The sequence below is a fragment of the Cheilinus undulatus genome, linkage group 14, assembly GCF_018320785.1.
Source record: "Cheilinus undulatus linkage group 14, ASM1832078v1, whole genome shotgun sequence".
Classification (NCBI taxonomy): Eukaryota; Metazoa; Chordata; class Actinopteri; order Labriformes; family Labridae; genus Cheilinus; species Cheilinus undulatus.
The window spans coordinates 32,385,011-32,402,170 of NC_054878.1; the positions used below are offsets into that span (position 1 = coordinate 32,385,011).

Genomic DNA, 17,160 nt, shown 5'->3' on the forward strand with positions numbered 1-17,160 from the left:
CTTTTTTCCAGATAAATTTCTACTTATAAACATTTCACTTGGTTCACCTAGTTAGTTGACAAGGCAGTGGATATATTTACAAACCTTTGACAAACATGTGTTAAACATACATGCTTAACCAAGGCTTAGAGGGGTTTTAGAGCAATGTGCCCAATTCTCCAGGAACTCCTTATTTGTAGTGACAAAGACAACAAACATGCTCAGACAGCAGCCTTTTCAGCACATTACAGATGGTGCCAAGTACCCTGCAGGTTCAAAAATCCTGCCTGGCTTTTATTTAAACTGATGTGACCCCCTTCAACCCTGCAATATTTTTGGATTTTCCAGAACGAGATACAATAAAGCAACACATTTCTCTCTGTTCTTACCGTGCCCTTGTCTTGCAGGCACATCATGAGGGTGCACACGTCTCCTGTGGATTGGTGGTTGACGATGACCATAGCTTCATCTTCGGAGATGGGCCGCACATCATCACCCCATTCTGTTACTGCAAGGCAAAAAATAAACAAAAAAAACACTGTGGTCACACAGGCTGAACAAATAGTCTTTTGTACACAATGATACTGTTTACTGCTAATGTTATCACCCAAACACATCTAATGAAGTCTAACAAACATGTGGGGGGCAATCTTTGCAGGAATTCTCTCAGGCTGCATGTGTGAATGCAACAGACAGGGCACAGGTACATTTTCCACAAGAAGGGTGAGCTGTTTGACTCACACTCATGGGCTACAGCAGACCACTATAACAGCACACAGCTGTTATGAAAGTATCATGACATACTTTACACTGCTCTATATGCTTGTAAAGTAGGGCTGGGCAGTTAATCGCAAATTAGATTAAATCACAATATGGCCTGCTGCATTTCCAAATGGCACAAGTTACCAGTTTAATAAATCAATTTTTTTGCAGTGGCAGATATTTTATGCACATTATGCAAAAATTCAAGTGTCAAATTTTTTATGATGGTTTACAAAAATCCTCCTTTTTGTTTTATTTATGTTTTTCTTAATCAAAACGAGGGGCTTAAAAATGATAATGCCCTTCAATAAAGCAAATGACATCAAATTTGCAATATGAGCAAAAATAATTAGGTCATTCTATATAAAACTGACAAAGATTAGTGGCAGTTCACAAAAGTCATACCCAAAGTTGCGATCAGTTGATAGCCAGCTTCACCTCCTCCACCCCAGCCAGCTCCTGTATAGCATAAAGCTTGGTGCACCCTCATATTCAGATTCATGCTACTATGGATTAATTGCTTCTGAATAATTTCATTGTTTTCTGTACATATTGTCATAAATGTGTACATCTGTGTGGGGATTTCTAGCCATCCACTCCCTGCACAGTCAAAGCAGCTGCTTGACTAACCCAGGTAGCTTCTATTGAGCAGAGCCTTCTTTGCCGAGTAAAACTGTAGTAGATCCATCTTGCAATAAAATGGTTAAATTTATGATGAGTTTCCTGGCACAATTTAGGCTATAATACAGAATGATTTGTTGCTTGAATTTGTTTAAAAAATGCATAAGGTGAAGAACCTAAGAAAAATGGCTTATTAAATGGCAACTGCAATATTGGGGATAAAAATCGCAGTTACATTATTTTTGCAAATCGCTCAGCCCTATTGTAAACAAGTCATTCAAACTCTTCTGCCAGCCACATGTTATTTTCCACTCACTTTGCTGATACTGTGCCCAGTTACACTCAGCCTCATAGGTAAATCCTGTCACCACAGGGTCAGATTCTGGGATTTATCTGCCCTCTTGGGTGGGTTATAATCATAATGGACTTTAGCAGTATCCTTGTAACATTACATATTGCCTCCTTAGACACAAATTTCAAATAAATTTTCAGGATTTCATTTGCCAAAGGGCTTTCAATTCATTTTCACTGTGCAGAATTCAATGGAATGTAGTAACAAATTTAATGCAAAAATGTTATGAGCAGAGTCTTAAATATGCTGGTATGTATAGGATTAAAAGAAAGGTGTAGATAGGAGTAGGAAAAAGGTAAAAAAATCAGCTCTGAATCAACTTTAAATTCATCAATAATAAGGAATTCAGACCAAACAAAGATTGAAACAACATTGTGCACAAAACATTATTATTGTCTGAGATGAGGCACATCAACAACAAAACGCAAGCATATTTGCTCTGAACACAGAGTAATGTGAGAGATAGGTGTGGTTCAGTGTCAACAGAGTGAAAATGGAGTGAAGTAAGGGGTGTCCGGTCTTAACTGAAATCCAATTGCAAAACCAACTATGTCCTGATGCTCCCTGACGACACACTGCCTGCCACCTGTCTGATCTGCATACCCTCAGGCTAGGATAAGAGAGCAGGAGTTTATTTCCATTGCTCTGACATTCTGTAAGTGGGTTGGAAAAAATATGTCTGCCATGCTGTTAATGCGGACAAATGAATCTCAGCCCACCTACGGAGCTGGTTAGGATGATTACATCATTTTAAAAGGAGCATTTACAGACAGAGATTCTGGCATCTGTACTGAATTACATTAGTAATTATGTGTTTTTAATTCATGTGCAAAGGGAATGACGAAATGCTTGCAATGTGGTTGGTGATAAATAAGGAGAAGTGAGTTTTGGAAAATGGTATCACAATCACTTTCAATGCTGACCCTGCTGAGAGGTACAGAAGAAGAGGATGATGCAGGAAAAAAAATAACTAAGAAGGAGTCAATATTGTGGTGTTTTTTGGGTAGTAGATTCAAGCAATTAGTTGACAATTTCTTGCAAACTTATATTGTATAGTTTTGTTACACTACGTATACTTCTGGAGGGAAATGGTTTGAGTTCCAGGCTTTAAAATAATGCTACAAAATAAATATCACTGCAAATTAAAGTAAAATAACTCCTGTAATAATAAGTAATCAAAACACATTTTTACAGTGTAAACATGCATGGCTGTTGTAAGAATCCTAAAAGCTAAAGTAAAACTTTATCTGACAGTAGACCAAACATTTCTTTTGACTGGTTAAATATAGTCTCTCCACTACTTTGGTACTTTGGTCCTCAGTACTAAAATTGGGAGATTGCCAGTTTCTTTTGGCTCATGATTTCAATTAGACCCCGGCTTGTAGCAGCAAACTACCTATCTGACAAACAAGCTAAAGGTACTTTAACACATGCACAAAACTCCTGAAAATTTCATGAAATTTTCAGTGTGACCGTCACCAGCCCCCTGTTAAAATTTCCCCATAAGGTTCCAGGTGAGGTCTGCACAGCAAGAAGGTTCCTGCCTCTCTCCAAATGACAGCTGGGACAGGCTCCAGCTGACCATTGATAGGTGGGTGATTGGTCAATTATGTAAGAAATTTCAGGAGCTTTGCCCCAGAGGCCCTCCTGAGTTTCTTTTCTCTCATAGCAGGAAGTTGTTCCTGTCAGAGTAGGCAGAGCGAGAACTGGTAAATTTACTGGGGCCATTTTCACTTATGTTACTCTGGAGGTCAGGAAATTACCTGACTTATTTGTTCAGACCTGTCCCTCATAACAGGGAGTTTACCTGCAATTTGCCTATCAGTCAATGGAGGCGTGGGGGAGGAGAAATATACTAGAGGGCAAGCAGGGTGAAGTCTGAGTGAACAATTCAGCTTTTGGGTTCACACATGCAGCCCACCCAGTTAAATTTAGGGAATTTTTAAGAGTTAATGCAAGTGCGGATAGGGTTAAGAAGGAAACGGCAGCAAAAGGTCTAGGTTAAAAAGTGGCCTTTTGCATTAAATCTCAGAAAATTAAAAACATTTTCAGGAGTTGTCATCACATTTGAATCTACTGGCATTGGCCGCCATCTCTACAGAGTCCTCCTGAAAGCCCATTCATGTAAAACGGTGAAAATCAACAGCTGTGATGAGCAAATGGGATAAGGGGCAGGCTGCTTGAAGTTTTCAAAGTAATGTTCAGGAGTTTTGGTATGTTAAAGGCTAAAAGATAGCTCTATGCAGTGAACACAATATGTAGCCCTTTCTTCAACCGCTCTAATTGACCCTCGGCTTATCTGGACACTTTCTGCTGACTTCTTCAACTTAACATTTAATGGAAATATGTGCTTCGCTGTATCTAGGACTCACTTCCATACCACAACTACTCTATGTCAGAAACCTTTTTTATCACGAAAGCACCTTCTTGAGGAGCATCAGATTCCAGAAAAGACAGCAGACAGGTTTGTGTGGCTTAAGGGGGAGTGAAAGAGACTTGGGAGATTGAGCTTTATTGCCATATGGACATTTTTGTTCATTCTAGCAAGCAACTGCCACTTACCTATTTAAAGCTATGCAATTACATTTCCAAAACACAGAAACTATCTTAAGAGATTCACAATATTAGCAGAATCTTCTACTAAGTGTCAGACATAGCACTTGTGCCCCTTTTCCTTTTTTTTGGTTGCGTTTATTTTTAGTAGAGAGCAAAGCAGATACAAAGCCTGAGTGATCTTGGCTAAAAAACAGAATCATGAGGCTTTGTGTCATGTCACAACAGTATCAGCAGACTTGTTGGTATTGGAGCTCCCTCTCTGAAATAACATTGCTCATTTGAATAAGTATTATGTTGTGTCTTCATCCTGGTACAGCAGGAGACTAGGCTTATTAGCATGTCTGTTAACCATAAATAACGCTTCCTGAAGCTGCTGAGAGCAGAACCAGGACTGTCACAGTGATAAAAATAATACAAAGCAGAATAAAACTGCAAGCTGTGGTTCTTTGGGCCAAGCACAGGCATATCAAGCAGGGTACACTGCACACAGGTACATCGAGGTCTCATCTACCCACAGAACAATTTTGATCATGATCCGACAAAATGCTGAGGAGATGTGACTCATTTCCTGTTTCGGGGACTTGGCAGCAGGCGTTGTTGAAATGTCACAGCCAAATAGTTTGGGTATAGAAGATTAAACTGAATTAGAGATGCAGACACAAAATCAGTGATCTCAGCTATCGTTCATACACATCAATCAAAGCTCAGGGTCTTGTGTCCATGGCATGGGGAGAGAAGTATGGGCTTGTATTGATTGAAATGACACCTTCAACTGATGCTGCAGCTACAACGAGCAAAACACAGGAAACGGGATATCAACATTTATGTGGTCTTATGACAGCTGAGGGTTGGCCTGAAGAGGAGTACTTTAGGCCTTATATCCTGTCTTTAAAATGTAAACGAGTGCTATCTGAGTAGGAATGTAAACCGGGGGATCATGCTGAACATATACAAGGAAAATTTGGCCAAAAAAGAATAAAGTTATTATCAAAACTGAAATTTCAAACCAAAGATTTTCGTATTTCAATCAAAACCATCAAGTTCAACACTACTATAATGAGCAATAATCTATGTGGGTTCTTTAAAGAACAAACCAAAGATTTTCGTATTTCAGTCAAAACCATCAAGTTCAACACTACTATAATGAGCAATAATCTATGTGGGTTCTTTAAAGAACAAAGTGGTTACTTTGTCAACTGATGTGTTAAGCTTATAGTCTACAACTGAAAACTACACAATAAAGGCATTTAAATAAAATAAACACTACAGATTTTAGTCAAGGAAAACTTGCCAGAAATTGTGAGTTTTTGATAGTTTAAACGTACCTTTAGCAGAGGTACCTGTGAGTGTACAGAGCTTAGGTGTTTATAGCTGCACAGTTCAGCACGGTTCGAATGAGATGTGAATGCAATTTTGCCCGGATACCGGACAGACAGTTTAAAAAAAAAAACAAAAAAACATGGTGGCAGGATGGACTCTTTTTCCAGCTTAAAACATGGATAATCTTTGCTCAGGTAGTGACCAGAGTGGTTGCCATGGTAGCTACTTCTTCTCTGTCCTCCTTGGCAAGCTTGCAAACCAGCTATGTGCATACTGTTGCCTTCTGTATCAGACAGAGTACGTATGCAAGTGGGCCCAGGCACAAATCGAAGTTGCTATTGTGGAAGTAAGCCAGTGGGAGAGAGGGCCGGGGGGGGGGTGATCTAATTGGGATTTTTTTTTTTTTTTGCAAATATTGTGATTTAATATGTGATGTTCCTAATCTAATACACTTTTCAAAATACAAGAAATAAATAATGCTATAGTATAACCAGCACAATAATCGACAAATAAAAATAGGGCTGAATGATTAAAAGAAAAACTAACTGGGATTATTTTGACTCATATTGCAAATTTGATATGAATTGTTTCATTGAAGATAATGATCATTTTTATATAATTTTCATTTCCATTAAGAAAAACATAAAACAAGAAAGTATGATTTTTTATAAAGTATTCCACATTGCATGATGTGTAGAGTCTAACATCTCTGCTGCTTAAAAACTGTATTAAACTGGTATTTTGACACAAATTTTAGGTTAAAGATATATCGCACCTTCCACAATTTCAAAATTGCTGTAGGACTTATTGCGATTTAATCTAAATTTCGATTAATTACCCAGTCTTGATGAGAGCACAGTTATTAAATACCAGTACTTGTTGATTTTACATCATGTGCATCACAAGTTTATCAAACTTAAACACTCAGCATTTTGAACACTTTTGAAAAACAAGCAATACCAAAATAGTGGGAAGAAAGGGTAAAAATAGTGTCAAGCAACAATAATCAAACTAAATAAACGTAGAACACTGCATATGGCGCTAGTAACCTTTTAATCACAATTATCATGGTGTCAGGGGAACTAGTTTCTGAAAGTTGTCTTGTGGCACCTCTACTTTCCTTTACAGTGACAGTTAGGAATGTTCAAAATAAGCACAAAAACAAAAAAAGCTAAACTTTTTTTGCAAATTTGCATTTGCCACATTATTCCGTCAAAGTAAACAGACCTGGCTGCATGAGATAAACTCTGCAAGAAGAGGCTGGAGACGATAAAGACTAGCAGTCCTGCGCCCTATCAGTTTTGATAGGCTGGTGTGGAAGTGACATTAATAAGTGTGGTTTTCCAAAAGTTGAGCTATTTTGGACAGAGCACAGTGAACACAGAAACTAAACTTTTTTTAAAGTTTAAGGTGCTCAGCACCGAAAATGCTGAAATGCATTGGTTTTGTGTAGAAAAAGGTGCTAACATGGCTACATCAAGTGTCTAGTAGTGGTCTGTTAAGCTTCTGTAGACCATCTAGATGCCCATTGTTGAGCTGAGACTTACACAGATCCAGATTAAAGAAGACAATGCATATTGAACTAGCTAATATGTGATCTTTATTAATGCATTTTATTCATGTTTCATTTCTGATACATTTATTCCAATTTATTTGCAGAAAACTGGCCCACTTTAATTCATCAATAAGTAAAAAGAGGAAACTGATTAAAAGTGGCCTGGTATAAAACCTATATCAGACCAAAAAGGCTCTTTCTGAACCTCATCCTGCTTTCTGAGTCCAGGCACATTGACTATCTTAAAGGATTTTCTCTGGCTATGGCTCATTATTTCACTGATAAAGTGCTTCTGCTTGACAAACCATGTCACCAAGACAATGGCCAGTGTCTATCAGCACCTCCAGGAGTGGACCTCCAGTGGTTTCTCTGCTTTTTTCATTCAGGTCTTCATTTACATCGCCAGACCTCACAGCAAACAGGCCACTTTACTGACTACTCGTCTGTATCTGATTCTTGATGAAACACACACATGAGCTGCAACAAAAGGCGAATACACACGACTGTGTGACGAGGAGTGACAACAATGGCCCGCCTGGAGAACACAGGAGCTTCTTTTGCAATTTAAATGTACTTCAACAGCTCTGCATATTAACAGAGAAGCAAGGAGGTGAAAAGATTCATTCAGGCTGCAGTTGTTTAGTGGGGATCCCCTGTAGTTCAGGGAGGATCTGGGATGTTAATGTTGAATCAGTCATGCCTCAGGGTGTAGAGTGAGTGAGCACTTCCTCTTTGTGGGGGAGTTCATGACACGATTGCTTCATTACAATTCATTTAAAATGTCAGGCTCACTTTACAGTCTTTGTTTTTTTCTCATCACCCTTTTGTTTTTTGTTTTTTTTTGCACTTGGTCTGTGTTATTCAGGTGTACACCATATATGCAGATAAATGACTAGAGAGCTGACCTGAGGCCCATCACCCAAAAGCTACTATTTATACATTTTTGGTACAACTAACAATAGTCTGTGTCAGTAGCTTATCTTGTGTTCTCATGCATAACTGGAAAACAACAGCCTGTTGCACAAGCTATGTGTAAGTTATGTCGTAAGTCATGGTGTTAAGGCCAAACTGAACCTAATGTTGAAATGAGTTAAATTCAACTGAAGTTGTGTCATTGTTTTGTTGATTTAGTACTGTCACAATACCCAAATTTTAACTTCAATACTGATACCAAGTTTACTACCACAGTACCCCATGATAAAAGGACACTTAAAATTGAAGAGATACTGCTTCGATACTTGATACCTAATTGATCAGAAGCAGGACGTTTCTAACAGAAGGTCACGTTTTGGAAAGGAAAATTTCATAACAACCTAAAAATATATTAAATAAAATTTTGATTGTTTAATATTTACTTACTCTTCATCTATAACCACTTACTTGTTACTCTATATTTATTTGTTCTTTATACAGTGTGCTTTTGCAAAACTATGAGACCCAGTGAGTTTACAAAGCAATGTTTTTTAAAAGATATCTTCAAAACATAATTTCATGCACACCAAGGCTAGTAGCAAATCTGTTTTTAGATTTTAATACAGCAATGAAACAGCACTCCTAAAAGTCTCTAATGACATTTTAATGTGAGCTGACAAAGGTGAATTTTCCATCTTGGTTCTGTTAGACCTATCAACAGCCTTCAACACTATTGATCATAAAATTCTAATTGACCGTTTAGCATCTGAGGTTGGCATCTCAGGTACAGCTCTTAAATGGTTCACCTCCTACCTTTCTGACAGATATTTTAATGTGTACATTAATAATTTTAAGTATTCCTCAGCCCCCTTGCAATGTGGAGTCCCACAAGGGTCAATTCTGGGTCCAATCCTGTTTTCGCTTTATATGTTACCTCTGGGCGACCTGCTCCAGTCCACCAGTAACACCTCTTACCACTGTTACACTGTTGATACTCAGCTGTATCTTTCATTTAAACCTAATCACCTCAACAATCTCTCTGTCCTTTGTGACTGCCTTTTTTCTGTTTCTAACTGGATGTCTCAGAATTTTCTCAATCTTAACCCAGATAAAACTGGCATTCTTGTAATTGGCCCTAACCATGTTTTTAAGGAGGTCAACCAGTACATGGGACCCCTGGCCACCAATATCAAGTCCTCTGCTAAGAATCATGGTGTTGTATTTGACAGTCAATTAAACTTTGACTCTCAGATTACTAATGTAGTACAATCTTGCTTCTTTCAGCTTACAAACATGCAAAATTAAACACATTAACAGCAAATCATACTGAAATTTGAATCCACACCCTAATTGTTTCCAGGTTAGATTACTGTAACTCTCTCTTCTCTGGCATCAATCAGGCCTTCATTTCACATTTTCAGTCCGTACAAAACCCAGAAGCTAGGTTATTAACACACATCAGTCGTCATTCCCGTAACACTCCAGTTCTTGCATCTCTTCATTGGCTTGCAGTTACTTTTAGGATCAGTTTAAAAATCTTATTAATTACATAAAAGGCCCTGCATGGGCTAGCTCCTACATATATAAATGAACTACTGAGCCTCTATTCTAGCAGTTGCCATCTTTGATTATCTGATCAAAGTTTTCTAACAGTCCCTCATTCAATTTTAAATCAAGAGGTGATTGTGCATTTGCAGTGGCATCTCCTGTACTTTGGAACAATCTTCCTGGTAACATCAGGTCTGCTGAATCTGTAGTCTCTTTTAAAAAGCTGCTCAAAACTCATTTTTATACATTAGCTTTTTTATAATCTCTACCCCCTCTGTTTTACTTTTGTGTCTAGATACATGTGTTGCAATTGAACATTCAGTAGGTTGGCTGTGTTACTTATTGGGGGTATGTTTGTTATGTTTGTTTGCTTATCTGTCTGCCCTTTTTTGGGTTTTGTGAAGCACTTTGTCACTGTGTGTTTTAAAAAGTGCTATATAAAGAAAGTTATTATTATTCTATTTGAATCAAATGTGATTCTCTAACAACATTTGCCTTTATAACATTCAATACATAAAATATTAAAGATTTTAGGCCTACCCTGCACAAGACTTATATCATTCTATAAACAAAAAGATTATATTAATATTTGAGCAGGCCTTTTACACTAACTGCTCCAGTGACCAAATCACATTTTATTTTTGTATTTATCCAGGTGGCCATGTTCACTCTGTGCACTGATAGGTTCAGGGAGTGTGACTTTTTGTCTTTTTAAATGATCGTTTGATCTCATGCTATTAAGCCACTATAAAGACATTAGGGCTGGGCGATATGGCCTAAAATTGATATCCCGATACATGATTTATATTGCGATATTTTGAAATGGCCTCTCAGCAGCTGTATAATGTTTAAATCAGCCCCAAATTACACTAGTTTGGTGATAAAAATAGACTGTTCTGTTAGTGCAACTTCAGAAAATGGTGGAATTGATCTTTGAGAGCACACTGCTGACACCACTCTGCTGGTCAAGTCGTTTGCCCCTGGTCATCCTCCAAGTTACCCAATCTTTTAAAACTATCACCATGATGAGCATATTCTATGAAGGATTTTACACCTAGTAGGAGGTAGGTGTAAGATTAGAGTTATAACCTAAGCCTACATTAAAACCATCTCAGCTAGTGCAAAACCTTAAATGTCAGTGAAGCGTAAACTCTACTCTCTCTTGCATAATGGGCTATGTTTAAACTGGCTGGTGCAACCTGTAGCTGATGCACACCACACAAAACATAGTGCCCCCCTGGCAGCTCTGTGTGCAACACATTTGTTTCTTGTGGCAATAAATAATTTCAAGTACTAGAGTACTCTTCATAAGGTAAGGCGATGCTGCAATTACTGTAAATTCCCTTATCTACCACTAAGAGGGGACCACATCTGTTCTTTATTTTTAATCTCTCTCTGTCTATTACTGCTGTGTCTTTCTACACCCAAGTATAAAAGAACCAAGGTCATTCACATTCAGTCTGAGGTTAGCCAAAAGCCATTCTGGGAAATGAAGAAGTCAATACATAAACTAAGAGGACGCAAAGACAGCTGTGGGAAATCAACACTGTTTTTAGAGAAGGCACTCTTTGCACAGTCAGTGTCAGAAGTGAGGAGGAGCTACAGAGTCCAGCTGAGCAGTAGACCTGCATACCATATGGTGACAGTCACGATCAAGGCTGACTTGATAGATTTGTCTTGAAAAGAGATTGAAAAAGGTGTAGAAAGGAGTGACAGAGAGCCTCTAAGTGTACTTTACAACACCACTTGGGGTTCAGCAAGACATTTGATCTGAACAGCATTATTGTGCAGTATTTGCTGTGGAAGATAGGACATTAAACAATATATATTGTAGGGTTTTTTTGCAATAGATAAACATTGTGAAGTAAGTTTTTCCATCACACTTTATCTTCTGATTTCCTCTGATTGAGCCATTTGATTCTACTTTTCCATCTGCAAGCATGCTAAAGGTTTCCAGAAAATAAAAGGGAAAAAAATCTATTCATCATGTCAGCTTTATACCACCAGATATCCAAATACATCAGAGCTTTTCTGTTTAATAACTGTGCAATTATATATCACTGCAGGCTCCACTGAATGGAGGTGTAAGATCTCATTTCAGGCAGTCTGTCAGATTAACCATTTGTGCATGACTCAGTAAAAAAGCAGAGTCATTCCCTGATGTGACAGTTTTTTTATGACAAAAGCTGCAAGCTCAAACCTACTTACTGCTTTGTACCGAGCATGTTCTAATGCAAAAATGTAGTCACAAAATGAAGATGTACAAGCAATTTATTCAGCCGTTATTCAGTAAAATATTGCAAATAATGAATGCATTTAGTTCTGTGTTGCGTGTTAGTTTATTTCTTTATTTGACTAATAAGAGAGACGATTCAGACTGACATCTAAGCCAATTCACTGCTGACTGGAGCATGCACTGGCCAAAGGATATAGTAGAATAGAAGTATGTTCATCATTGTTCAGTCTATGTTCTGTAATGCAGCATGACAGACTGTCTGAGCTGCAGTCCAGAGACACATGGTTCTTTTGAACCTCCTCACAAGGAGAGCTCCTTTAGGTCAAAGCAAGTGATTTAAAAAATGTGATGGAGGCTGGACTAGTAATTGACATGTTCAATTTAGTCCTTTGTCTCACCTCCTGTCCTTTGGGAATAAGATCAATCCTCCCGAGCCTGTGAATCGAGGGCATTCTTCTAGAAAAATGACACATCTGTGACACCTGACAGGGTTGTGTGGGTTGTACGTACCCTGAAGGCAATGTCATTTCATTGGGAGCATGCCTTCGTGCTCGCTCAAGTCCCCGTTGTTGCGGGAGACGAGCATAAATGATATCACTGAGATGGGTCATCTGTCATAGAGAATACATTAGGGAAATTGTCTTTGAGAGATGACACAGTTAGCGCAGCAGGATGACAGCCACGCTGCAGGCACACTGTCTAATCCGGTATCGGTGGTCAGCTAAACGGTGAGCAGCTGACCTTGCTGCTCGTCGCTGCTCTTCATTCTGCCTCTCTAGAGGAGGAGAGGGATGTGACTGCAAAAATGTGGCAGTCTATACCTGAATGCAGCAAAGAGGAAAGAGTATAAAACATATAAAGATCTAAGAGGCAACACAGAGTACTTCATTTTAGCCTCTTATTTCTTTAAAAGCTTTTTTGGTCACTGGGTCAAACGCGGGAGCAAAGAATCATACTGCAGTACATTTACAGTAGCAGTCCACAGTAAGACAAACTTTTGATCACACTTTCTGCTAAGTTTGAGCTAATTTGCTTTTATAATATATTTTTTGACACTATGTATTTAAGCTTAACAGTCACTTTCAGAAGAACGGAGTGAACCACCTTTTTGGCTTGCGACAGATATTTTATATTTTTTAGGTTCCTACTTATAAAGAAATGTCATAGCATGAAAGGCAAGAATGTGGCAAAAATTTGTCAAGGCCCCATTTACTGTATCTTAAAAATACTTTGTTTACCTTTCCTGCATGCCTTTTTACTTGTTTGTTACTTGATGTATTCTTGGATTTTGTGTTATTTTATTGAGTCTATGTGCATATGTCCACAGTCTTTTTTACACCGTGTTCCACATTATTATGCAAACGACTTTTTTCTCTGATTTTCTAAATATCAATGCAAATGACAGTCAGAATATTTTTCAAGTCATCAGCAGTTAGAGTATAATTCAAATATTTTTGAACAAACTTCATAATGATAACTATTATTTTTTTAAAAATAAAAACCTCAAAATGCACATTTCCACATGTTCCACATTATTAAGCAGGCCACAGGTTTCAGCAATATGGGAAAGAAAAAGGATCTCTCTGCTGCTGAAAAGTGTTAAATAGTGTAATGCCTTGGACAAGGAATGAAAACATTCAATATTTCAGGAAAAATTAAGCATGATCATCGTACTGTGAAGAAATTTGTGTCTGATTCAGAGCACACATGGGTTTGTGCAGATAAAGACATAATGAGGAAGGTTTCTGACGGAAAAATACATCAGATTAAGAGAGCAGATGCTAAAATGCCATTACAAAGCAGCAAACAAGTATTTGAAGCTGCTGGTACCTCTGGAGTCCCACCAACCTCAAGGTGTAGGATCCTCCAGAGGCTTGCAGTCGTGTATAAACCTACTATTCAGCCGCCCCTAACCAATGCTCACAAGCAGAAATGGTTGCAGTGGCCCCAGAAATAAATGAAGACTCATTTTCAAACAGTCTTGTTGACTGATGAGTGCCGTGCAACCCTGGATGGTCCAAATGGAGGAGTAGTGGATGGTTGGTGGATGGCCACCATGTCTCAATGAGGCCGGGACGTCATCAAGGAGGGGGCGGAGTCATGTTTGGACCGGAATCATGAGGAGAGAGCTGATAGGCCCCTTTAGGGTCCCTGAAGGTGTGAAAATGACCTCGGCAAAGTATATAGAGTTTCTGACTGACCACTTTCTTCCATGGTACAAAAAGAGAATTGTGCCTTCTGTAGCAAAATTTTCTTCAAGCATGACAATGCTCCATCTCATGCTGCAAAGAATACCTCTGTGTCATTGGCTGCTATGGGCATAAAAGGAGAGAAACTCATGGTGTGGCCCCCATCCCCCCCTGGCCTCAACCCTACTGAGAACCCCTGGGGCATCCTCAAGCTTAAGATCTATGAGGGTGGGAGGCAGTTCACATCAAAACAGCAGCTCTGGGAGGATATTCTGACATCCTGCAAAAAAAAAAGTTCTAGCAGAAACTCTCCAAAAACTCACAAATTCAATGGATGCAAGAATAGTGAAGGTGATACCAAAGAAGGGCTCCTATGTTAATATGGAACTTGTCCTGTTAAGATATTTTTGATTGAAATAGCTTTGATTTCAGTAAATATGACCCCCTGATGCTGCAATTTCTACAAATGACCATTTTCAGTTCTTACAACCTATAAAATGTTTTAAAAAGCTGTTGTGCTTAATAATGTGGAACAGTGCATTTTGAGGTTTTTATTTTTAAAAAAATAATTTGTCATTATGAAGTTTGTTCAAAAACATTTGAATTATGCTCTAATGGCTGATGACTTGAAAAATATTCTGACTGTCATTTGCATTAATATTTAGGAAAATCAAAGAAAAATATCATTTGCATAATAATGTGGAACGCGGTGTAAATGGTTACACTTTATGAAGCAAGAAGTCTTCAGCCATACTCGCAGCTCTACTTATTGTAATGATCACTGTTCAGAAAAACTTATCTGTTAACCATTGTGAAATGTAGGGGATATCCAAAGCTCATAAAGCCCATGAATGACACCACCAACCTGCACTGCTTTCGATTAGTAAATTGTCATCTTGCAGTTAAAAACTCAGGATTCTTTTACTTGGAGTATGAATGTTGGCTGAATACTTGACAATAGTGGCAAACGATATAGGAAAAAGATCATATCACTATTTTTTTATGTCCAGATCATGATCTAGATTTTATCCAAAATTTTTCCTTTAATTTTAAGACAATTTTGTAAGTGAAAAACTGGGAAAAAACAAACCATATTCTCTTTATAATTTTTCAAATACTGTGTCAATAAGTCAGAATTTTCTCTTTTTCTTTTGCATCCTGTTGGCCAATGTATTTCAACATTATTTTAATTTAAATTAAATAGCTGGCACCATTACGTAAGGGGGTCTGGAGGTCTTCTCCCACAACATATTTAAAAAGAAAATCAAGACACAGCCTCTTATAAGGCCGTTACAAATCTTCATAAGGACCAAGTCTTACATTTCACTTTAACTTGCAGCTTGAGTAACCGCAAAATTGGGAGGCAGAAGGGGAGGGGGAGAGGGAGCAAAGAGCCACAAATAAAAGACCCGTTTCTATGATAAAACAGATATTCGCCGATCGCCGATACATTCTATTTCTTCATGATCTGAGATCTTATCGCACACCCCAACTTGATAATAATCCAATCAATGGTTCCAAAGATATTTGTCTACATTAAAGTTTTGGCCCTCCAAACACAAACATACTTAAAGCCATGGCATTAGTGTGATTAAAAGAATATTTCCCCAATGAGAGGAGCATCAGAAGACGAGTTCAGTTCTAGTTAGAGCAGAAATACAACTTTTCTTTCATCTAAAATCCCACTTTCTAGCTCTGTAATTGTACTTTGTCTTTGTACACTCAAGAACAACAGAACCAAGGTTGTTCACTCTCAGTCTGAGGCCAGCCAAAAGCCATTCTGGGAAATGAAGGAAGTAAATACATAAACTAAACTAAGGACACGAAGACAGCTGTGGGAAATCAAAACGTGTGTCTCTGGAATAAATATCTTCAGGTGAATTTATACTCAATCCAAGCAGTAGTTGATAGAGGGAAGAAAACTCATTTTGCATGCCTTTTTTAATGGTACCCATAAAAAAAAACCTATTTTTATCTCATTAGTTCACAGGTGCAGCAGCTAACCCATACAGGAAACAACCCTCGGTGTCAGTAATATTCATCCTGTAAGGTGCAAGTATGTTGGTTAAATATCTTGCTGGGTTTCATCCAATGATTTTGTTGATATTTTTCTGCACAGATCTTTAGGCTTTACTGCTTACTGCCAACATGCTTACAGCCTTTGTGGCATTGGTCTAGCTAAACAATTGCAGATGGATCAATATCAGTTTTTTTAAAAAAATTCCACTGAAATTTCTCTGTTTTCTAAAATTCCATAATCAAACATTTTCATTACAACCTCCAGAAGACAGATCCACTAAAACAACCAAAAAAAATGCTGTAGCGTACATGCAAGACCAGAAGTCAGCATTTGACTTTGTCATGGAACATGTGTTTGCACAGTTGTGCAAACACATACTTCTTCTAAGCAGCAGTGAGTTGTTAAATCATAAAAATGGCCAACACACAGATGTACACTCAACAGCCACTTTATTAGGTACACCTTGCTACTACTAGGTTAGACCCCTTTTTGCCTCAGAACTGCCTTAATTCTTCATGGCATAGTTTCAACAAGGTGTTGGAATCATTCCTCAGAGATATGGTCCATATTGACATGATAACATCATGCAGTTACTGGAGACTTGTCAGCTTCACATCCATGGTGTGAATCTCCCGTTCCACCACATCCCAAAGCTGCTCTATTGGATTGAGATCTGGTGACTGTTGGAGTACAGTGAATTTACTGTCATGATCAAGAAACCAGTTTGAGATGATTTGATCTTTGTGATATGGTGCATTACTCTGCTGGAAGTAGCCATCAGAGGATGGTTACACTGTGGTCATAAAGGGATGGACATGGTCAGCAACAATACTCAGGTGCACTGTGGAATTTAAACGATAACCATTTGGTACTAAGGGCCCCAAAGTGTGCCAGGAAAATATCCCCAAGATGATTAAACCACCAGCAGCAGCCTGAACCACTGATACAAGGCGGGATGGATCCATGCTTTCATGATGTTAACGCCAAATTCTGGCCCTGCCATCTGAATGTCACACCTTAAATCGAGACTCATCAGACCAGGCAACAGTTTTCTTACCGTCTATTGTCCTATTTTGGTGAGTCTGTGTGAACTGTACCCTTAGGGGCCGT

General features: G+C 38.4%; 1 protein-coding gene across 1 annotated transcript in view; it reads right to left on the reverse strand.

The window, feature by feature from the left end:
* The window catches only part of lpgat1 (lysophosphatidylglycerol acyltransferase 1), a 78,341-nt gene that overhangs the window by 49,162 nt on the left and 12,019 nt on the right, over positions 1-17,160 (reverse strand). Inside the window, exon 3 of the mRNA XM_041806003.1 lies at positions 369-487. Coding sequence (XP_041661937.1) covers positions 369-487 — 119 coding nt within the window. The remainder of the gene's footprint in view (positions 1-368; positions 488-17,160) is intronic.